The sequence below is a fragment of the Sciurus vulgaris genome, assembly GCF_902686455.1.
Source record: "Sciurus vulgaris genome assembly, chromosome: 16".
Taxonomy (NCBI): domain Eukaryota; kingdom Metazoa; phylum Chordata; class Mammalia; order Rodentia; family Sciuridae; genus Sciurus; species Sciurus vulgaris.
The window spans coordinates 27,030,748-27,054,803 of NC_136477.1; the positions used below are offsets into that span (position 1 = coordinate 27,030,748).

General features: G+C 44.2%; 1 protein-coding gene across 4 annotated transcripts in view; it reads right to left on the minus strand.

Moving 5' to 3' along the window:
* Positions 1 to 484: 484 nt before the first annotated feature.
* XYLB (xylulokinase) overlaps positions 485 to 24,056 on the minus strand; it is a 41,760-nt gene continuing 18,188 nt past the window's right edge. For 2 of the 4 annotated variants that reach the window (XM_079115617.1, XM_079115618.1), the window contains exons 9-18: positions 22,357 to 22,438; positions 20,943 to 20,983; positions 20,238 to 20,353; positions 19,366 to 19,481; positions 18,606 to 18,679; positions 16,419 to 16,515; positions 10,170 to 10,228; positions 8,027 to 8,114; positions 5,139 to 5,224; positions 485 to 3,335 (exon numbers count right to left, since the gene is read on the minus strand). In XM_079115617.1, coding sequence (XP_078971743.1) covers positions 3,258 to 3,335; positions 5,139 to 5,224; positions 8,027 to 8,114; positions 10,170 to 10,228; positions 16,419 to 16,515; positions 18,606 to 18,679; positions 19,366 to 19,481; positions 20,238 to 20,353; positions 20,943 to 20,983; positions 22,357 to 22,438 — 837 coding nt within the window. In that variant the 3' untranslated portion in view covers positions 485 to 3,257. The remainder of the gene's footprint in view (positions 3,336 to 5,138; positions 5,225 to 8,026; positions 8,115 to 10,169; positions 10,229 to 16,418; positions 16,516 to 18,605; positions 18,680 to 19,365; positions 19,482 to 20,237; positions 20,354 to 20,942; positions 20,984 to 22,356; positions 22,439 to 24,056) is intronic. The other 2 variants (XM_079115616.1, XR_013759984.1) reach the window with 2 other exon arrangements.

Consider the following 24,056-nt stretch of genomic DNA (forward strand, 5'->3'; position numbering starts at 1 on the left):
ATAATAAAGGCATTGTGCCCATCTATAACTAAAAATATTTAAAAAGAAAAAAAAAAAAAGAAATGGATTGTAAACCTTGTCTTCTGTGGTTTTTATTTGTCTAGTATGTTATTGCCTACCCCTTTACTTTTTAGCCTTTCTGAATCACTTATTTTAGGTGTGCCTCTTGTAAGTCAATCTGAAATTCTGTACAATAGATAGATGAAGTCCACATACATTTATTGATGTGACTCACATGTTTGGATTTATTATGTATTACTGTACGAATGATGTCTACCACTGCCCTTGTTATTATCTGTGAACACTGAAGGAGATTTGCATTTTTAAAAAATATTTTTTAGGGGCTGGGGTTGTGTTTCAGTGGTAGAGCACTTGCCTAGCACATATGAGGTAAATGTCCATCTAGTTGTAGATTTATTTTTATTTATTTTTAATTTTTATTTATCTATTATTTATTTATTTATTTTTATTTATTTATTATCTTTATTTTATTTTTATTTATTTATTTTTTTATGTGGTGCTGAAGATCGAACCCAGTGCCTCATATGTGCTAGGCAACTGCTCTACCACTGAGCCACAACCCCAGCCCCAAGATTTGCATTTTTATTCCAATGATTATATTGTTTATACTATATTACGGCCTTCAATAGTATAGTATACTTCAATGCTCTTAATACCCTTTTTTCTTTACTTAAACCCTTTGGTTTGTCAATTTTAAATAATCTTTGACTCCTACATATTGTTCAATGCAACGGAGAACTCTTACGCGTTCGTGTTTCTGTCTCCCTTCTTTTTCACTTTTCTGGTTGTCTACCTTATCAAACCATGTACCATTTGAAACTATTCATCCACCCTTACCCCCACTTGCATTTGGGTGTTAGATCTACAACTAAAGATGTACTTTTGCTCAAATTTCCCCAATCATTTCCTAGTTGGATGAAGCCTACATTTTTGTAGCTGTTATAATATTCTGAGCTCTTGCATAATTAAAACTTCCTTCTATATCCTTGATTCCTAAAGGGCAGCTTAACTAAATATCAAATCCATAGTTCACACTAAAAAAAAAAAAAAAAAAAAAAAAAAACCTTTTGAAATTGTTGCTCCATTGCTATTTTGCTTTGTTGAGAAGTCTGACACTGACCTGATCTTTCCTTTGTTAACAGAATAGAGCTTTTGGCCTGGAGCATTTTTCTTTTAGCTTCATAATATAATAGTTTGCTACAGTATGTCTCAGAGTTGATTATTTTGGGTCAATTTCCACAAGTGACAAGAATAATCTTTTCAAGACATAATTTCAGGGGCTGGGGATATAGATCAGTCATGCAGCCCTTGCTCAGCATGTTGTTTTCAGAAATTTCTTTTGGGTAGTTCTAATTATTACCACCATTTCAATTTCTTTTTTAAAATTTTTTCCTTCAGGAGCTTCAATTTACCCATGCTGTCTCTTCTTTGCCTATCTTCTTCTCATTCCTGCCTTCTTGGAGCTTTACTGTACAGCAGATGTTATCTACTTTCATTGGGATATATTGGAATGTAGTCTCCATATCTGTCATGATTTTATCTTTTTGTTAAATTTTTTCCCCACATTCGGTCAGTTCTCTTTTCACATATGCTTGCTGCTTTTTCATTTTAATTGTTTTTGAATGTGTGATCTGTGGTTTTCTTTCACATCCACAAATTTTTTATTTTTTAAAAAATTTCTGTTGGAGAGCTGTGTTACAGTTCACTCTGTTTCATGGTCTAAGAGAGCCCTTTTCTATTGATTGATGTAAAATTTCTTTAACAAGAAATGTCCAGATGGTGACGGGTGAGTTGTTTTCTCTTCTGAATCTTGGAGTTGCTGTTGTTATTTGATGGGCTGCTATCTTTTTTACTTTTGCTTCCTTTTTCCTTTTTCACCCACCAAAAACCCTGTGGGACACCACTTCCTTTCAGGATGGCTTCATCTCTATCAGAAGGGATGCACTGGTTCCAGTTACTGTCTAAGCATCTCCCTTTTGACTTCCTATTAGTCACTATTCGTTCACCAGGCCTCAGACCTGTCTGCAACATCTTGCCCCTCTGGATGAGCCCACAAGTACTTTGGTTTAACTGGAAACCCTACATTTAGCAAGGCCTGTGACAGAAGAAAAATCTGGAGGATTTTACAGAGGACTTTTTATGGAAGCTTTTGCAAATAATTGATCCAGGAATACAGAGGTATAAAGTAAAACAGGAGGGATGGAGGAAAAGGAAGAAGGAACCCACCCACTATCTATACAAATACAGGAAGAGAACTGAAAGTGAGATTCAAAACCTTTAGCTGATCAGTTCTTTAGCTGATGAAAATACTCCAAAATAAAAAGAAATCAAGAATTTGGAAAATTCTCCCAGAAACTTGACAAAATGTCTTCAATAAGTGAACTTCAATGAGAAAGAGAGGAGAGCCCTAAACTCCGCCACCTGGGAGATGATCCAACCAAGGGATCTGATGAGACCCAGAGTCTAGTGGACTCTGGGCAGAGCTGAGGGAAGGCCCAGAAAGCATGTTTGCCAGGCCTATTGGTTCTTTTCAGGTGGGAAGTAGTGAATTACATCAGGGGGGTGTGGGGAGGGGTTGGGTGACACATGAGGGAAGGACAGGCTGCATGCAGAAAAGGGTGAGCACGTGGAGGGAGGGTGTGGGCAGACAGGAGAGGACCTGAGAGGGCACCTAGGATGGTTTAATGAGCAGGGTGGAAACAGCTGGGAGGGACAGGGTATAAGAGAGAGGTGGCTGGGGACTCTGGGTTGTAGGAGACAGTGGACAGTAGGGTAAGGGTATGAGTTGGGCATCTGTGGGTCAGGGCTTGGTGGGGTGTGGCCAGAGTCAGAGCTGGGGAAGGGGGTGGGAGAAGGCTTTGTTTCTCCCAGTCTGCTGATTAAGGTCCCAAGATCAGCTTTCATTTTGCCTTTGAAAATAGAAAGGTCACAATTTTTTAGTGGATATATCCCAGACTTGGTGTTATCCTGCTTCTTTGAATGAAAGACAGAAAAAGAGAGATGCTCTCCTGACTCAAGGCATAGGGCACAGGCAGCCCAAATATCTTCAGGAAGATGTGCTGAAGCCAGCTTCAGGATAGTTCTGGATAGGACTGGAGCACGCTGAGGAGTCAGCATGAGCAAGGAGAGCTGCTCAGAACTAGGAAGAGAGTCCCTGGTGTTCAGGGCTGTGTCTTCAAGTGGGGTCAGTGAGTCTGGGCAGGCAGGGGTGACAGGGGTGCCTGGGCCTGCAGAATTCATTCCAAAATCCTTTGGGTCTGGAACAAGACTCTCTGTTCAAGTTTAGCATACCGTGGAAGAAGGGCCTCATAGACCTACAAGGGCAAAAAGAGCAATTTAAGATGGGAGGGGAAGGTGCTCTTACATCTGGTTGCAACATGCAATTTAAAAAATTTAAATCCCATTAACTTGCAATTTTACTTTTTTTCCTGGACAAAGGAAAGGAAGCATCAATTCATAAAAGAGGAAACACTAGTCAGTAGGAGCATGGTAGCTTGCATGTAATCCCAGGGACTGGGAACCTGAGTTAGGAGCATCACAAGTTCAAGACCAGCCTAGGCAACTTAGGGAGACCCTGTATCATAGAAAAAAAAAAAAATTTTTTTTTTAATTTTAAAAAGGGCTGGAGATATAATACAGAGATAGAGCACTTACCTATCATGTTTGCAAGGCCCTGGGTTCAATCCCTAGTACTGAGGAAAATAAAAGGAACTGCTAATAGTTCTCAAACTTGTACTTTAAGATTTTTTAAAACTACAAATTATGACAAGAAACTAATTTTTGTTGTCAAATCTACAAAAGTTAAAAAAAATTCTGGTGAGGTAGTTGGGAATGGCTGTCTCACTGCATAGCTGGTGAGAATTGATGGAAATCAACTTATGGAAATCAACTTGACTTTTTATCTGTATTAAGGGATCTTAATCTCAGGTCTGTGACCCAGTTGTTATACTCTGTGAAACTCTTATAAAGAAATAGTTCTACATGTAAGGTCTTAAGCCCACCAGGAATCCTCTTAGATACCACTAAACATTCAGACTCAGATGACTGCCACGGGCCACTCCTTGGTCCTCAGAAGGGTATAAACTGGAGATACCTTTGCTGGCATTCCTCTTCAACAGGAGCCACAGGGTGGTCCATCCAGCAGTTCACGCACTGGTCCAGGAGAGGGTCTTTCTGCCTCTCCATCTTTCTCCCTCTTGCCTTCCACATTATACATAGTTCAGGTACCTTCCTATGCCTGCCTCTTAATACAGCTGTGGGAGAGCATGATGTTTGAAGCAGCTCTAACATCCTGGGACCACATGGAACACATCTAGAGTTACACTATCCAAGAGAGCAGCCACAAGCTGCATACCTGAAACCTGCCTAGAAGTGTAAGAGCAAAATACACACCAAATTTCAAAAGCTTCAAAAAAAAAATTAAATATCACATTAGTAAATTTTTTCCTTTGTGTGTGTGTGTGTGTGTGTGTGTGTGTGTGTGTGTACTGGGGATTGAACAACAGGTGCTCTACTGTTGAACTACATTCCTAGTTCTTTTTATTTTTTATTTAGAGATAGTGTCTAAGTTTCCCAGGCTGGTCTTTGAATTTATAGTCCTCCTGCCTCAGCCTCCTGAGTAGCTGTGATCACAGCAACTTATGTGCACCACTGCGCCTGGCTACGTTAGTAAGTCTTCTAAATGGTTACATGTTGTAACGAGAATATTTGGATATGCTGGATTAAATAAAATATATTATTGAAATTAATTTTACTTGTTTATTTTTTATTTTTGAAAAATGAGGCTATTGGGAAATTTTAAGTGGCTCACATTAGGTTCCCATTGTCCATTGCTGATCTGGAAAATTGCAAGGAACATTACCCAGACCTCTGATGTTGAACCACTGAAACAACCTTATCTTCAGAATTCCCATTAGTGTCAGCAATATCTGTGCATTCCAGCTGACATTCTGGCTTCTTTTACTCCCATTTTCGTGATAATTTCAAAAAAGGATTTCTTCTTTGGTTGAACACATCAAATTTAATGTATGTGATCAAGGAAAACTAACCTTTTTGGAAAAAATACCCTGGTCTGCTTTCACAATGCAAATGCATGACAAAATCTGATGGTGTCTCACCTGAGAAGCTCCTGGGCTTGGGGTAGCAGCCAGTCTGGGATTTGGGGCTAACTTCACGACCTCTGTAAAGGGCACATCTGTTCCACCTGTGAGATCAAGAAGTGAAAGGCCATTTTATATCTGTGCATGTTGCAAATGATCACATTGGGGTGATAAAGTGTTTTAGGGGCTGGGTTGTAAGTCAGTAGTCAAGCACATGCTACCATGTTCGATGTCCTGGGTTCGGTCCCCAACACACCAAAACAAAAACCAAAAACATTCTAAAAGTGGATTATGATGATGGTTGCACAAATCAGCAAATTTCTTAACAGTATCACTGAACTGTATAGTTAAAATGGGTGACTTTTATGTCATATATTGTACCTCAATAAAATTGTTTTTAAAAAAAGAAAAAATAATTCAAGTTGAACCTCTCTTCAGCAGGAGCTTAGTCTGTCTTGCTTGCTGTGGTAGTGCCTGTCACGGAGTAGCCAAGTGAACCCTGAGATGTGACAGAAGCAGATGACCTGCCTGTCATCCCTTATACTGCTCCACTCTCCCACTGCTCACCCCATTCTGGCCACCCTGGTCTTATTTCCACATGTCCAGCCTTAGTATATTCTTTCCCTCTTCATGTACCTATTTCCTTCTCTGATAATTTGCTGCTAGGAAGGTCACTAGTTCAGGAGGCCTCCCCCAGCTTCCAGCCCTGAGCACCATCTACTTTTCCTCAGAGCACTTTTCACAATGTATGGTCACAAATTTGGGTGATTCTTTGTTTTGTTTCATTGATCTATGTGGGAATTGAACCCAGGGCCTTGGGCATGTCAGGCAGGCACTCTATCAATGAGCCTCATTGCTCTGGGTGATTCTTTGTTTAAGATTCCTCCTCCACCGAACTATAAACTTCATGAGGCCAGAGACTGCATCTCTCTGGGTCACCACTATACCCCTGGATCCTAGTACACTGTCTGCTACGTAGGAGGTACTTAATCATTGCTCATCAAGCCAATTCATAGCAGAAAAGAGGGAAGGCTGCCAAAGGTGGGCAAGAAGCAATATGGAAACCCTAGACAGTTTAAGCAGGAGTATCAGATGGCCAGAGTAATGCATCTGTACCCTGAGCGAAGGAGGGTCCCCTGAGGATGTAAGAACCAGTTTTCCCAGCTGAGTGCTAGAAAATCTCATGCCAGAGGGATATGGATGAGGGAATAAGAAGGGTGGTGGATAGCTGCTGAGAAACAAATGAAAGACTCTGTTTCCAGCTCCACACACATTCACAACCCTGCTGCATGAGGGGTTCATCTCCAGACCAGCCAGGGAGAAGAGTACTCCAAATAAAGCAGCTAAAAGGCCTCAGGGGTTGAGCTAGGATTTAGATCAGGCTTTGGTTTTGAAGGGCAGAGCAGAGTAACACACCCAGTACCCTTCAACATCAAAAGGAGCAAAAAAAGGGAGAATAAAATCAAAACACAGGGTAACACAGCAGTGAAGTCCCTAAAGGGTAACTCCTTCCCATTTCTGCAGTAGGAGGAGTATAAAGTGGACTCTAGACTTCTCCCTGGCAACATTGAACGCAGATTAGGCAACAGTGTCTTCAAAGTTCTTGGGAAAAGTATTCTGAACTCAAAGTCCTTTACCCAGCATTCTTTGAAACGGTGAAAAAAAAAAAGACCTTGCTAGACGAGTTAGACCTCAAAATCATCATTGGCTGAATTCTCTCTTAAAATATTCATTTAGTGGGTTGGGTATGTAGGTCAGTAGCAGAGTGCTTTCTTGGCATACATGAGGCCTTGGATTTGATCCCCAGCACCACAAAAAAATTAAATAAATTCATTTTGGTTTCATTTGTCAGTAAAAGTAGCATAGAAGGCTGAGGTTATAGTTCAGTGGTAGAACATTTTCCTAGCATGTGCAAATCCCTGGATTTGATCCCCAGCGCCAATACACATATACACATACACACACACAAATATAAAAACAAACAAAACCAGTAGAGACAAAAGAAAAGGAAATGCAGGGAGCTGAAAGAATAGAAGAAAGACTCATAGCTAAGTGCAAATAAGAGCTAATATGATATAAAATATAATTAAAAACAACAATCTGGAAATAAAACCTCAAGTGATCTTGATAGAAGAGATGGGGTAAGGAAGATGGGGCAGAAGGGATGAGAAGAAATAAGGTTAATTATTGAAGAAATATCTGTGATTTATTCTCAACATTAAAAGAAAAAATCTAAGTTTGAATAAGTATGTTGAAAAGTTAAGAGCAAGCATGCAAAGAATGGAAGCACCAGAGAGGGCAGAGACAAGCCCTGGAGGTAATACAGCAGCCAGGAACTCCTTAGCAGGCAGGGAACTGGGCAAACTGGTCCAAATTGAGGGGGACTGCCCTTGCGGGCGAGTGCTACTCCCTCCAGAACTGGCCTGGATGTGGGTGCTTCTTGTACAGTCTGGGTTTTTGTGAAGCCTCAATCAGAGCGTACACGGAGCTGTCCAAGGTCCTGGAATGTTTGGCTCTAAAGCATCCACCATTGTTGTGACTTCCTGCTCTTGCTGAACATGGGGCTCTGCTTTATTCATCTCTCCTGCCCACTATCTGTCCAGACCCTGGCCCATGTCCACTCAAGCATGTCCTATGCCCTTTCCCAATATTCTTCTGCAGAGCCAGACTCTGACCAACACTCATTCAGTTTGGATCCTGCATCCCTCTCTTGATTTTAAGTAGAGAATAAAGGAACAAAGGGCAAAGGTTAGTTCTTGTCTGCTGGGAGGGATTAAGAGGCTAAAGTCCCCAAGGTTCTAATGTTCCCCAAAAGTGGGGACACCCTACTTTCCTTTTCCACCCTCCTTAGCCCAGACAATGCCAGAATGCTTCCAAAGACACCTATCCCTCGTCCATCAACCTACCATGAAAAGCTTGGTATGCAGAGCCCACACAAGCTGAGTTGGCAGTGTCTATGACATACACCGGGGCACCAAATACATCTGCAAGCACCTGGGAAGGACACAGAGTTTTTATGATGATGAGTCATTCCTCAGAGGGCACAAGGACATTTTGGAATACATTTTCAGATTCTCCTTCCTCGTGTCTTCTGATCCCTTCCACTCCACCTCTGTTCCCTTAAAAGAAGTACACTTGGACCAGGTGTGGTGGCTCACACCTGTAATCCCAGCAGCTCAGGATTACAAATTGAAACCAGCTTCAGCAACTTAGTGAGGCCCTAAGCAACCTAGTGATTCCCTATTTCAAAATAAAACTATAAAAAGGGCTGAGGATGTGGCTCAGTGGTTAAGCACCCTTGGAGTCAATCCCCAGAACCAAGAAGAAGGGGGAGAAGAAGAAAGAAGAAAGAAGAAGGAGAAGGAGAAGGAGAAGAAGAAGAGGATGAAAAAGAGGAGGAGGAGGAGCAGGAGGAGGAGGAGGAGGAGGAGGAGGAGGAGGAGGAGGAGGAGGAGAAGGAGGAGGAGGAGGAGGAGGAGGAGGAGGAGAAGGAGGAGGAGGAGGAGGAGGAGGAGGAGGAGGAGAACAAATACACCTGGCCACACTGCCCCAGGGATAACAGAGGAAGGAAGCCAGGGGGAAGCCCCTGTGAAGGGCAACAGCTCTCCAGCCTATCCCTGTGCTTTTAAACCATTTTAACAAGACAAGGCAGGAGATTTAGGAAGGATGATTACTAAATGCCACTGACAGTTGGGAACAGACCAATGTTAACAAGCTCAAACTAACAAGGGAACTTTTTTTTTTTTTTTGGTATTGGAGGCTGGATTCAGGAATACTTTACCTGAATATGAGCTACATATTCAGTCCTTTTACTTTTATATTTTGAGACTAGGTTTCTGAGGGTCTAAGCTGCCAAGGCTGGCCTCAAACTTGTGATCTTCCTGCTTTGGCCTATCAAGGCACTGGGATTACAGGCATGCAGCCAAGGGTACATTTTAAAGGGATAATGATGAAGCTCTCCATTTAGGTACAAAAATTAAATTGCATAAATTTAGAATGGAGGAATATATTAAGAAGAGTTCACGTGGAAAAGACTAGAAGACGGGTCTTAATTGACCAGAGGTATTGTAGGAGATGCCACTGACACCCCACCAGGATTCCCTTCACTGGTCCAAGTGTATCCCTCACCCTGCTGCTGAGCATTGGAAGCTACTGGCCCACGTACTTCCTCCTCATGAGAATGAACTTTGGCTGAACAAAGGCCACCTCTCAAGGATTATGCTCAGCCCTCCCCGAGGCAGTTAGTCGGCCCCATTGCCCAAGGCAGAACTAGCTCAGTGTTTAATTCATGCTCTAGGGTACCTCATGGACAAAGCTGAAACAGACTCCAGGCCAGCTCATATTCTTCTTCTCCAACCCTGTCCAGAGTCCCTTGCTCCCTTCCTCTTGGGAGTACTGTCAACAGACAACTTATAGAAGAATCCCCACTTCAGGCTGTGCTCCTGGAGACTCTTATCTAAGACAGGCCATACCACAACTCAAGAGTTGGGGCAGTTGGTCAAATAGCTAAGGCAACCATAAGCTAAACCCCAAAATGCACAGTGTCCTCCGAACAGTAGCTAATGGCTGTACAATGTGATGGCCTGAGTGTCAGACATGTATAGGCTGATTCTACTTTGGGTCATATTTTTAGCATAATGGAGGACCAGAAGGACAGAGACAAAGCCTGGCAACTATGCTACAAGAGGAATGGTTGGAGAGTCAGAGAATTAAATTGGAAGGGAGAAGCCTTGAGAAACACGAACACTGCCTTAGATGTCAGAAGGTTCACAATGGGGAAGGACAGGCACTTCCCATGTGCTCCCAGAGGTCAGTGCTGCTATCAGAGAGTGGACTGTACAAGCAGAAGAATTCACCTGAATGTAAGAAGGAACCTGCTCACAATGGGAGCTGTAAGGCCAAAGAGGTAGCTTCCTAGAGAGTGTGAGCTACGAGTTCCCCATTCCTGCAGGTGTGGAAAGAGATGCAACCCTTCCTATTGGGTCTATGGCTTTTAGACATAACATACATGGAAGAGGCCATAGTACAGGGTCTACTATCAGCCCCTACCTGTAAGATGTCTTTATTGTGAGATGCTCCTCCTGTGGCCAAAATCTTTGTCTTGGGCACTGTAAGGAAAAAGAAAAAATGTGTAACAGCTGTGACAATTCCCCCAAGGCAGAGAGGGTTGTTTTCCAGAGTTCTTTGGCCACACAGTGCTTATAAGGGAACAATGTCTCCTGTATTCTCCAGGACCTGGGAGAGATCCAAAGCTGACTCTGTCCATGTAGGCCTGTCACATGTCATCTGTTAGGGAGACTGCTATCCATCCACCTTTCTTGTCTTACATTTTAGTAAAAAAAAAAAAAAAAACAAAACAAAAAAAAAAAAACTCTCAAAAAATCAAGAATAGAAAGAAATTTCCTTAGATCAATAAAGACCACATATCCAAAATTTGCAACAAACATCAATGTTAACATAAAGATGAAGCATTCTCTCTAAGACTGGTATGCCAGCCAGACTCCAAAATAACCTCCAAATGACCCATGCCTTCCAATATCCATGCTCTTATGTAGCCCCCTCTTGTATTCAATAGGGTTGACTCCCGTGACCAACAAGACTTGTGTGAGTGCTAGGGTTTGAACTCCAAGTCTAGGTCATAAAAGATATTACGGCTTCCATCTTGCTCTGATAAAGATCATTATCTCTTGGATCACTCACTTCAAGGGAAACTAACTGCCATGTCATGAAGACACTCAAGCAGCTTTATGGAGAAGTCTCCATGGTAAGGAACCAAGGTTGTCCTGCCAACAGCCATGTGAATATGCCATCTTGGAAGCAGATCCTCTAGACTTTATCAAGTCCTCAGATGACTTGGAGCCCCAGATGATGGCTCAACTGTAACCTCAAGAGAGACTCTCAATCAGAACCACTCAGCAGAGCCAGGTTCAGCGTGTGCACCTGTAGTCCCAGCTAGTTGGGATGCTGTGAGGTGTGCCTATGGTATGCTGAAGCAGGAGGACACCTTGAACCCAGGACTTAGAGGTCAGCATGAGCAACATAAGAAGACACCTTCTCTTTAAAATAATGCACAAAAGGGACACCACAGAATAATGTTTTAAGAAATGGTATATCTGTATGATAAATACATCAAAGTTATAAGTCTCACTGCTTAAAAAAATGCACAAAAGAACTGGGGTTGTGGCTCAGTGGTACAGCACTTGCCTAGCACGTATGAGGCACTGGGTTCAATTCTCAGCACCACATATAAATAAATGAATAAAATAAAAAAGTCTATCAACATCTAAAAAATATTTTTTAAAAAATGCACAAAAAAGAACTACTCAGTTATGCTGATTCAAATTCAGTTCAAAGAGAAAGAAACTAAAGTTACTGAAAGCTGTTCAAACTCATTAATGAAAGAAACACAAATTAACCCTGAGATGTCTGTTTGTATCCATCAGACTGGCAATGAATTTAAAGGTGGCTAATGCTAAGTGTTGGTGGTGATATAGAAAAAGAGGAACCCTTAAGCACTGTTCCTGGAGTAAACTACCAACTTCCCAAAAGCAGCAATCTGAAAGCCCTTCCCTCCATCCCCCTACCCTGAGCAGATCTGACCCCAAGCAAAAAGTGAAGTCCTGGGGAGGATGTCTGGTGGGATGGAAAGAGAAACGGAACCTGAAGTAACACCAAACCCCCATGGCAGGCGGAGAGATAGACGTGGGAAGTGGCTCCACTTATTTATTAGAAAAAGAAGCTGGACTCATCTTCTAACCAGAATAACAACCTGCTTATTTTGGCATTTGAAGACACTCTAGGGAAGACTCCAGTTTAAAAGCATTTATGGGGCTCACAGGCATCAAGTTAAATCTGTTTTCACATCCCCACTGTTGTGGTTTGGAACCAAAATGTCCCCCAAAGCTCTGGTTTTGAAGGTTCAGTTCCCAACGCAGCAGTGCTCAGAGGTGCATCTCTGGGAGGTGAGAGGATCATGAGGGTTCTAACATCATCAGTGAACAGATTCATAACCACTGACAGATTCATGGCTTAATGGGCTACTGGGAGGTTGTGGGGCCTAGTTGAGGAAGTAGGTCACTGGGGTATCCCCTCCAAGGGTAGATTTTATCCCCAACCCCTGTCCTTCTGATCCCAGTCACCATAAGGTGAGCAGCTCTGCTCCATACGTACTCCCTGCCATGATGCTCTGTTTCATCACAGGCCCAGAAACGACAGAGCCAAGTGACCACAAACTAAAACCGCTGAAATTGTAAGCCAGCATAAACCTTTCCTCCTTTTAACTTGTTTCTGTCAGGTACTTTCCACAGCGACAGACAGTTAACACACTCACCCAAACACATAGCCTATACCAGCATCTCTTCTATTTGGAGAGGATAGAAGGTTCAATGGGAGAAGAGACCTTGCTCCTGAAAAAAGTTTGCTCTCTCCACTAAGAGATGTAATTCATTTAGTGCTATGAGCCCCCAGCCACTCTGTTTGTGAAAAACAGAACAAAACAAAAACCCAACAGCAAGAAAGAGAAGGATCAAAATGAACAGAGTACCCTAGAAATAAAGGGATAACTCAAGGAATAAAAGAGCCAATTTGAAACATATTCTAATATGTATCTCCAGAAATATTTGAAGGAATATAATGTTCATAAAACAAGGCTATAACACTATAAAAAAGAACCAGGAGCCAAGAAAGAGTTCTAGAAATTAAAAAATAATGTATGATTACAAAATAAAAATCGAAATAAAAAGGCTAAGTAGTAGAGTAAACATGGCAAAGTCTATCTTAATAAGCTGAAGGATACAACCCAGGGAATTTCTTATAACTTGGAGTGATAAACAGAGACAGAACAGAGTTAGAGGAGACAGGGAGAAAAATGTGGCAGCTCAACTTATTCTCTCCTTGTATCAGCTTTGGAACCTTCTATTATTCCCAGGAGCCCTGTCTCCTTGAGTGGAGAAATTGTTTAAATCCACTCTCTTGATGTTCTTTGCTATTGAGATTATGCTGCTCCCATCCCCTTTTAGTGAGCTGAGCTAAGAAATATAGGGTACGTCTATGTCTAGATCTATATACATAAGTCTATACAACTCTATGTCTTCTCTCTCTCTCTCTTTCTCTCCCCTCCCTCCCATCCTCTCCCCCCTCCACCCACCCCCATTAGAAACTAAAGGAATGGGAAATGTATCAAGAGGACAAAGGATTAGTTTTAAAGAACATTAATTGGAACAGAAAGATGAAAATTATCATTTTAGAAATGAAAAACTGAAAACACAACATGTTATGTGATTTTTTTTTTTTTTTTTTTGATACCAGGGATTGATACCAGGGGCATTTAACCACTGAGCCACATCCCCAGGCCTTTTAAAAATATTTTATTTAGAGACAGGGTTTTGCTAACTTGCTGAGGGCCTCAGTAGGTTGCTGAGGCTAGCTTTAACCTTGTAGTCCTCCTGCCCCAGCACCCCCAGCTGCCTTGATTACAGGCATGCACCACCACATCCAGCTAACATCTAGCCGTTTGAACTGCATTAGTCAGAAGATAATACAGAATAGGAATAAATATATCAGGTTTCAATTTGAAATATATAAAAAAAGAAAAGGACTCAAATGACATAGAAGGAAGGAATATAAAAAGATAAAAGTGGGACCGGATCACTCCAGTCAGAATGGTTATCATCAGGAATACAAATAACATGTTGGAGTGGCGCACCCTGGTAATCCAAGGTACTCAGGAGGCTGAGCAGGAAGTAGGAAAGGTCAAGGCAGCTCAGTGAGACCCTGTGTCAAAATAGAAAATAAAAAGGGCTGGGGATGTAGATCAGCAGTAAAGCACCCTGGGTTCAATCCCCAATACCAGAAAAAAAAAAAAAAAAATACAAGTAACAAAAAATGCTGGCAATGACCTTTTAAACACTGTTGATATGAACATAAATTAGCATAGCTACCATGGGAATTGGTATGGAGGTTCCTTAAAAAATTAAAAATAGAACTACCACATGATTCAGCTATACCACTCCTGGGTATATAGCTAAAGGAATTAAAGTCAACATACTAGCTGAGCACAGTAGTACACACCTGTAATCCCAGCTACTTAAGAGGCTAAGGCAGGAGGATCACAAGTTTAAGGCCAGCCTTGGCAACTTAGTGAGACCCTGTGTCAAATTTTTTTTTTAATTATATTTTAAAAAGAGCTGAGAATGTAACTTAGTAGTAGAATGCTCCAGGTCAATCTCTAGTACCATACATTCACACAAAAGTCAGTAAACTATAGAGATACCCATGTACCCATGTTTATTGCAGCACAATTCACAAAAGGTAATTTATGAAATCAGTCTAGGTGTCCATCGACAGATAAATTGACAAAAAAAATGTGTTATATATACACAATGGATTATTATTCAGCCATAAAGAACATAATCCTGTCGTTTTCAGGAAAGTAAATGGAACTAGAGTATATGTTAACTGAAATAAGTCAGACTTAGACAAGTATTTCATGTTTTTTCTCATATGTGGAATCTAGTGGGAAAAAGATGACCTAAAGTTAGAAGAAAGACTATTAGAGAAAGGAAGGGGATCAGGGAGATGGGGAGGGTTTGGTAAGGGGGTGATGGGGAGTGGAAATAATCAAAATGTTATACACATGCAAGAATATGCCACAATGAAACCTATTATTCTATATATTTAACATGCTCTAATTAAAAAGAGTTGGGCTGAGCATAACTCAATGGTAGAGTGCTTGCCTAGCAGGTGCAAGATTCTAGGTTTGATCCTAGCACCACAAAAGAATAAAATAGAGAGAGGAACCCAGCAGAGCTGGCAAGATAGGTTTGACTTTGCTTTTAAGTTTGCTAAGGGGATAAACATCTTTATGCTATTTTGTACAAGAAAAGTTGTGTGTGTGTGTGTGTGTGTGTGTGTGTGTGTTATTGGGGTTTGAACTCAGGAGTACTCTACCACTGAACTACATCCCCAGCCCTTTTTATTTTATTTTGAGACAGGGTGTTGCTAAGTTGCTGAGGGTAGCCTTGAACTTGGGATCCTCCTGCCTCAGACTTCCCAGTTGCTGGGATCACAGGTATGCACCACCAAGCCTGGCTTCATTCCCCCTTTTGAAAGGTAACTACTAGTTACCCTGACTTCCAACAACAGCAAATAGTTTTGTCTGTCTTGAGTCCAATGTACACAGAACCCTACCATTTGTACTTTTGTGTCTGGCATCTTCTACTCAGTGTTACTCTTGTGAGATTTACCCATTTAGCTGCCTGTAGCTGAAGCTGGTTCATTTTCATTTCTTTTTAGCATCCTGTTGCATAAATAGGACACAGTGTATTCATCCTGTCTACTGTGGATGGGCAATGTTCTGCTTCCACCATGGGGTTATTAAGCACAGGGCCATGATTATTTCTCATGAGTATCTCTAGTGAACATGTATACATTTCTGTTGTGCATTTATATAGAAGTAAGACTGCTGAGAAAGTGGATATCCAGCTTCAGCAGATGCTGTCTAACAGGTTTTCCAAGAGGTTTATCCAGTGCTTATTTTTACAGGATCCTTTTACAGGGTTGGTTCAAAGACATAATAAAGCATATCCCACATAGAACATGAACTGCCCATAAAAGACTCCTAAGGGAGCCCTCAAGCAAAGAGGCTTCAGAGGTTTGTGACCTTCTCCAGTGACAACAGCTGTTTCTCAGAGGAACAAATACATCTCAGAAACCTGAATTCTACGGTCATCCAGTCCAGTTTCCTCTCAGAGCCTCAGACCATTCCAATACTATCAGAAAAGGGAACCCAATGACCTTCTGGAGTTGGAAACTCCACAGTTCTCAGGAATCCCTTTCTCTTCCTATTTGCCTCCCCCTGAGCCCTGGGTCTGCCCTCTTCATGCCAGTCCTCTGAGTTCTGATGGAGGTACTGTACCTCCACTCTTCCTGGTCCAAGTGGGAAGGCTCAATCATGGCCCCAGAGCAGAGCCTTCCACCTGCACTGCCCATGTCCCCAGGATCCAGAGCTCAGGATATATGGTCTAAGGCTAGGAACTCAGATTCTTTCTGAGTCCTATAGTTCTTGGCCAAGAAAGCAGTCTACTGGAGGAGCCGAGAAGCAGGCTAACCACCTCCTCTTCCACACCTGTGCACAGAGGCCAGCAGACTCACTTTCTCACCACATCACCAGGCTCCACCACCCTCCTGTGTGAGACCCCCTTTAATAGACTTAGACACTGCCCTGCCTGCCCTGGCCTAGGGTGTGACCTGGGCCCTCGGCCCCCACCCCAGCACATACCCTGCCAGCAGGTCACTTACTGACTCGGTAGCCCAGCGCTTCTGCATGAATCCTCTTGGCCATGAATTGTCCTTCAATCAGTGCTCGAATCTCCACATCTCTGGGGAATGCTGGGACCTGACTCCAGGAGAAGGTAAGCACACAGTGAGGAACTCCCAATGCCCGTTGTTGTGCAGTTGTGTGTGTGTTTGTGTGTGTTCTTTTTCAACAATACCACAAACTTAAGAGTAGCTGGTCTCTTCAACCACTAACCTCACCTGTCACATGCACAAACACAAAGAAACACACACACACACACACACAAACTTGCATCTCACCTGTGTAACACTTTAGGGAGTCAGAGGCATTACAGGGCTGTCTCAGGCAGCCAAGGGTTAAAGTCTGACTCCATCATTCAGCTCTGTGATCTTGAATATGTTTCATTCATCTTGCTGAGCATCATCTTCTTTCTTAACAAAACTAAGGTAATGGTGGCACCTGTTTTTTAGGCTTATTATAATGAACACATTGGATGGCAGAGCCTGATAAATGTAGTTAATAATTGATATGTGAAAGCCATGGGCTTATGCTGAGAGTTCACCCCTGTGGAGCATCAGTCAAGGTGTCACGCCCAAGCTCCACCCTGCCTTTCCAGCACCTGAAACCAAGAACAGAATCTGCCACTCCCTCCCTCACCAGCTACTATGCTCTAGCCTTACAGACCTACTTCCAGTTCCCCAACTGCTCCCTCCCAGGAAGCCTACTCCAACCCACAGTGAGAGCCTTCCCATCCTTCAGGTCGTAGCCTCTTTTTTACAGAGGGCCGCTCAGATCACACTGCATAGGCAAGCCCCAGTCCACCTCCTACTCTCTCCTGTGGCACTCACATCATTGGGGTTGTGTATGTCCATCTCCTTCCTGGACTATGGGCTCCACAGAGCCAGGACCACTTGCGTCCTGTCCTCCTTTGTGTCCCTAGTGCTGGGGCTGGGGTTGTGGCTCAGTGGTACAGCACTTGCCTAGCATGAGGTCTGAGTTTGATCCTCAGCACCACATAATAAAATAAAAAAATGATAAAATAAAAAGAAGTAAAGGTATTGTGTCCCTAGTGCCTGACACCAATTAGACATGTCTGCTAAGTGAAAGAATAAATGAAAAACAACACCCTCTCCTTGCCAAATCTGGGAATGACCATGCATAAGAGAGCAGGCATATCTTCTCTCTCTCTGAACAGAAACCAAACTGATCCCATCGGAGGATCAAGAGGAACTCCATTTCATGCAAAGCTGCTATGGTTCAAATCATAAATGCCCTCCAAAAGTCATGTGCTAACGGCTTGGTCCCCCGCTGATGGCACTGTGGGGAGATGGTGGGAACATCAGAAGAGAGGCCTACTGGGGGAAGTAGGTGGTGGTGGAGGAATGTTTTTGAAGGGTTTATTTTGTCCCCACCTCACCCCTGCTTCCTGGTCACCATGAGGTAGGCGGCTTTACTACACCACACCTTCCCCCCCAGGGCGTTCTGCCTCACCACAGGACCACAATCAACAAAGCCAAGTGACCATGGGCCAAAACTTCTGAAACAGTTGAATCCAAACCCATCAACCAAATCCCTCCTGGGAAAGGCCACATGGTGAAGGAGAAAGAAAACAGTGGCTCCTAAGACACAGAGAACTGGGTTTGTGCCTCCGTCACTCACTGTCACTTTGTGACTTTGGGCAGGTTAAGCCTAAGTCTCAATTTCTCCATCTGTAAAGAGTAATAATCATGCCTACCTCATGGAACTACTTTGAAAAGTAAATGAGGAAGATGCAGAAAACCAGAAACACAGTCCCTGGAACCAAATTTATGTAGTGCTCAATAAATGTTAGTGTCTCCCATCTACCAGGAAGCAATTTCTGACCTCAAGATCTGTGAGCCATTTGTAGGTACTGGGTACCACTCACCAAAGAAGCAGGCTCCCTGAATCTCAGCGACAGCAAGGGAGCAGGTGTTAGCTCAGAGAGCACTCAGGTTTCCCATGCTCCTCCTTGGAAGAAAGGTGGTGTCTGTCCTAGACCCTGCTGATTCCCAGTTTCTAGAATGCATGCTGCATGTGCAAAGTGTCTGTTTCACCAGTGGATGAGGGGGCAAATGCGTCCCTAAAAGTAGCATAAGCTGACAGGCAACTGTTAAATTTAATACTCAGAACTAGAATCAGTGCAGCTCCAATGCCAATAATATCCCTACCTCGTGGTTTTCTGCATCAAACCTATGACGCCCAATAATTTCAGGGGTGATCTCCATTACGTCAAAATAAAAACCTGAAACAAAACCAGGAAGAGATTAGCTGTAAGGGGTCAAAAATGAAGATTAGCTTCTCCACAGACTTAGAAAAGGGCAAGGTGAAATGACCCCTATCATGACCCCAGATAAGCCTTGGGAATATTCTCAGTTCCTTCTTTCCAACAGAACAAGAGAGGAGTCTGAAAGGCCCAGGAAGTAGAGGTGACTTCCTATTCCCTCCTGGCAGCCCATTCAAAGTGGTCACCCAACCCTGAAAAACCAACACAGGTTTCACTGAGGGAGGCACACCCCTTCCCTGCTCAGAAGGCCTGCCCAGGTGCTAGGCACCTTTCCTAACAGAACCTGTGTCCATGCAGAGAGCTGTGTATTCAGAAGCACCAGGGTAGGGGAAAGATTGTGGCTGCCATTTCTGATGCTGTCACCAGGGGCTTCAAGGGGTCAGCTTCAAGGGGATCAGAACGGGGAGCTACGGCCTGACCTCTACCCAGTATACCAGGTAGTGGCCAAGAGCTGTCTCAGGGCCCCACTCTCACTTAGAACATGGGATCCCGCATCAGTCTTTGAGGTCTATGGAGTAGAAGTACAGGCAAACAGGACTCCCCGGGACTTCTCCATGACCCTCCTCTCCTGCAACTCATGGGGCTCCAGGCCCTGCCCCTCCAGCAAGCCCGTTCACAGGCCCAGGAATCACTAAGCAGCCTACCTAGGTTTCCACCATTCCCCATCTTCGTGGACTGCAGTGCCTTAGAGAACTCATTCCAGCAACAGGAGGCACATTCATCGCGGATCTTCTCTCTCATGAGGGAGCCATTTTTAAAGCTGCAGAAATGCACACAACTCTGAGCACTGGACCCAGGGGTTTTGGAAGAGTCTCAGGCAGAGGCTGCAGGTGAGGCTGGACCACAGCCTACAGGCAGCACACAGCAGGGATCCAGAACCTCCAACGTCTGAGGCTCTGACCCAGGTTCCAGGTCCCTGGCATAGCCCTAAGAGAAGCTGGAATCATGGAGGCTGTTTATATGGAGGCTGCTGCAAAGGTGCCCAGGGGAGTCAGGGAGCTGGACACTGCACACTGGGGTAGGGCTGGCTAGGATGACTAGACCTAAAAATTCTTCATGGCTCTTAGGGTTTAGCTTCCTAAGGTTTCCAAGGGTCTATGGTCAGAGTGCAGAGCACAGGCCTTCTGTGAGAAAGGTCAGGAAGCAGTATGTCCTTCTGATCATTTGCTGAGGGTACCATGAGCTAGATATGTCACAACACTACAAAGCAAACACTCTTACTCTCCCCACTTTATGAGGAAAGTATGGCTGAGATGTACCACAGGGTTTACCCAGCATCACACAGGAAGTATAGGTGGTAGGGTCAGAATTTGAACTTAGGTTTGGAGGACCCGAGGTCTTAGGTTCTTCCCCATCCAACGCAGATGTTGGCAAGAGCAGATGGGTCCCTGGGGTCTCACTTACCCATATGAGCCTGCTTAGTGGAGTGACTTGGGGTGCTCAAGATGTGCCAGATCTGCCCACATGTCCTTGCCCCCAACCCCGGGAATGGTTAACAACCCACACCCAGGCTTACCACAAGAGAGCCATGTAGTGCTGTGGGTCAACTGGGTTGCAGAAGATGTGGCCTTCTAGGGCAGGTGTGGGCTCCTGGAGCCAGAGAAATAGGGTGTCGCTGGTGCCCAGGCTGACCTGGGGCAAGAAGGGCAGAGGTGAGATGCCTGGGGCTTTGCTTGCAAATGCTTCTTTTCTTTCAGAGATGTACTCTGCACTTCTCCCACCTTGACTCCATTACTTCACTCCTCATATCGCAGGCCTCACTTCAGTTGAAATTCTACTTCCTCAGAGACACCTCTTCTGACCCTCCCATACCGGATGAGTCAAATGTCAGCTCCCCAGATTCAGGCTTTTATGGACCTCCTTTACTAACTTTCTAGAACTTACCATAACTGCATCAAAATAATGGTTTAGGTGATGACTGGTTTCCTGAATGATTTCTCTGCTAGCTGCAGGAAGGCATGAGTTATGTCCTCCTCTTCACCTGGGGAGCTCACAGCCCTCAGGTCTGACCCTCTGTTACCGTGCCCACTAGATTGGCTACCACTGAGCAGGTAGGGTTTTGCCTTCTCAGCAAAGAGTGATGACCTTCTAAGGAAGGAGATATGGGCCACCCCCCATCCTTTTTGGGACCAAAAGACCCTCTGATAGGTAGCAAAGATGCTAAGACCCAGCACCCTGGTCCCCAGTGTAGAAAGCCTGTGGGTGTGAGAAGTCACCTTACCGCAATGTCACCTTCCTCCAGCCTCATGCCTGCCAGTGATGCTGAGAATGGGAGGGGAGCCTCTGGTTAGCTGGAGGCCACATGGGAACCATAAAGCAAACCAGAGTGCCCCCCAGACACAGACCCCCATCTCCCACTCCAACACAGGAGCAGGGCAAGCTGATGGCTCAGAGGCCTAAGAGAAGGTCACAGGGGTCAAAGGGTAGAGTCTGTGGTCAAGAACTCTGATCTGGGCTAGGAAGTCTCTTCCCTAAAGGGGTTCAAACTCTGCACCACTGTCCAGCACTCCAAGGAGTGCTGAGAACCAAGGGGGCCGGGACAAGACACCAAGAATACCTGACAGAGAAAGATAAAGGCAAGGTGGGACATGCCTTCCTCCACCCCAGAATATGGAGAGGAAGGGACCAAGGTTGTGCTGATGGTCCCCACCTTAGACAGGAGGACCATGATGGCAATCCTTATCTGCATGTTTGCAGGTGTACCCCAGTACTAAAAGAAGACCTTGTTTATACACAGGTGCTCACTAAATGCTCACTGAATGGACATGACTGAATAAGAAATGGGGGGAAAAACAGGCACACTTGAACTCTGCCAGTGAGATTCAGTCAGTAGTGCCTGCCAGAAGCCTTGGACCCAGGAATCCCACCTCTGAGAACTTATCCTGAAGTGATAAAGGGACGAGGAAGGATGTGCATCTCAGGCTGTCTGCACTGCCCAAGCACTGGAAGAAGCACCAACCCCATCCACAAGGGATTGATGGAACACATTCTGGGACAGCTAAACCTTGGGTCACCAGTAAAATGAGGCTGCCCAGGCTGATGAGAAGAAAATGCTGCTTCTTATGGGCACAGGAAGAAGATGGAAGGAGAAGCATCACAGTCTTAACCCTAATTTGGTATTTGGTGGCTCTTTAGGAAGAGGCTGCTTTTCTGAGGGTGGGACTGAAGGCCAGTGGTCAGGGTAATACTCAGTGTGACCCACCTGGTCTTTCTTCAGAGACCTCAGGAGCCCTTTTGAGGAGAAGCAGAGAGGCCAGGGAAGGAGACAAAGTGTCCAGATGAGAAACAAGTCATTTACAGATCAATGACCAGGCAGACTCAAAACTGGGTCCTAGAAGAGGGGAAGGAGGAACTGAGGTGTTAGCTTGGAATGAAAAGAGGCTGGGGGTAGAATGGGCATGATGACCTTCTTTCCTCACCTATCAGTTTTCAACAGGAGGGTGCAGACGGACTGGCAAAGCAGTTCTTAAAGGTGGTCAGGACCTAGCTGGGGCGAGGATAATGAGGCAGATTTTGGAAAGCAAAAGGGACAGCACAGAAGGGCTTCACCAAGAGACTAGACTGGAATTCTCAGAAGTCCAGCATGAACCTTATAGGTTATCCACATGAAGAATGAAATCCTCCAAAGCACTCACCTGGATTGTCACCAGTGAAGGCCACTACTTTGCATCCCGGAGGAAATCCATAGCGCTGGACATAGTAGGAAGAAATGGCTCCCTGAGGAGAAAAAGCAAGTAGGCTCTGTTGAGATAAATCCAGCCTGCTCAGCACAGCTGTCCACACCTCAGGCCATGAGAATGTTCCGGATTCTGGGTCACTGGAGCCGAAGGAAATCTGCAAAGTCTGGAGGTGCATCACTCCCCATCACAAACCAGGCACATTCCTCCTGTTCACAAATTGCTGGAGGAGCCCAATGCAGGTTTGAAACCACAGTCATAAGGACACACTGAAGACCGTTCAATTTTGAGATTCAGGCAGCTAGAACAAAATAATCCCCAAGTTGTACCTGCTTTGTAAGCTCCAAAGTCTGAATACAGCATATAAAAAAAAGTTAACAGGACACCAATGAAAATCTCATGGGAGTAAATAGTACCTTACGCACTTGCTTATGATCCCAGCCACTGGATTAACAATAATCAGACATGGAAGTGCAGAGAACAGTGTTCTAAAGAAAATAAAACAAAAACAGAAGTGGTGGGGCTGGGGAGATAGCTCAGTCGGTAAAGTGCTTGCCTTGCAAACACAAGGCCCTGGGTTCGACCCCCAGCACCAAAAAAAAAAAAAAAAAAAAAAAAAAAACCAAAAAACAAAAACAAACAAAAAAAACCAGAAGTGGTGGGGTAAGGAATCCATCCAGGAACCCAAGACACTAGGGATCAGAGCATAGACAGACCTAAACACTTGAGAAAGCAGCTATAAAATAAAGAACTTTTTTCCTTTCCCTGACTATATCTTAGTTTCCAAAGTTTAAAATAAATGAAGATTCCCTGGCGTCTGGAAAGAAAATTTTGCTTCAGCCAGAAAAATTTTAGATGTCCATCAGAACAAGCTAATGCCTGGGGAAACTGATGTCTTCATTTAGGCTGCCTCCAAAACCAGGGTCTGAGACAGGGTTGCATGCAGTTGGTTTGTATGGGGACATGATCCCAACAGACAGGAGTGGGAACTAGAAAAGACGAATAGGGAAGAGGGCAAGTTGGTTAAAGGGTCATCACTGTGTGTAACTGAGGCTCAGGCCACAGAAGAACCTCTGAGAGCTGGGAATGAACCTTAGGACTGTCCTCCCAGGGACAGGAGGGGAGCAGTTACCCATCCACAGCTCATGACAGGGGCCCTATGGGGTGTTAACACTCTGCAGCTCCAAGTTCCCAGAACACAAATACAATCAGAGAAGCCCCAGAATGGAAAGTGAAGAGATGAAGCTCAGGCAGGGGGCTGCAGACGACACCTGCATGAAGCCAGAATGGCTTCCCCCATCATGTGATATGTGACAAATGAAAATGCGTCTTTTCAGAATCGGATCTCTCACTGCTTGCCTCTGTACAGGCTCCTTCTTGGAACATTCTTGGTATCAGGTAAACAAAGTCTGCTTCCCTGGACAAAATGTTGCTCTCAATTTCACCTGAAACTAAAAGCCATGCGTGGATGGATGCCAACCCCGGGATGAGGCTGCTCTGTCTTTCTGACGTGCACAATCTATCTATCTGGGTCTTGCACCTTCGGTTCCTCTGGAGCGGGACGGTTCTGCGCACTGGCCTCCATGACACACTTTGTATTACAGTGGTTTGGCTGTGACATTCTGCCCCATGATGGTAAAGGTGGTTTTCAGCATGTC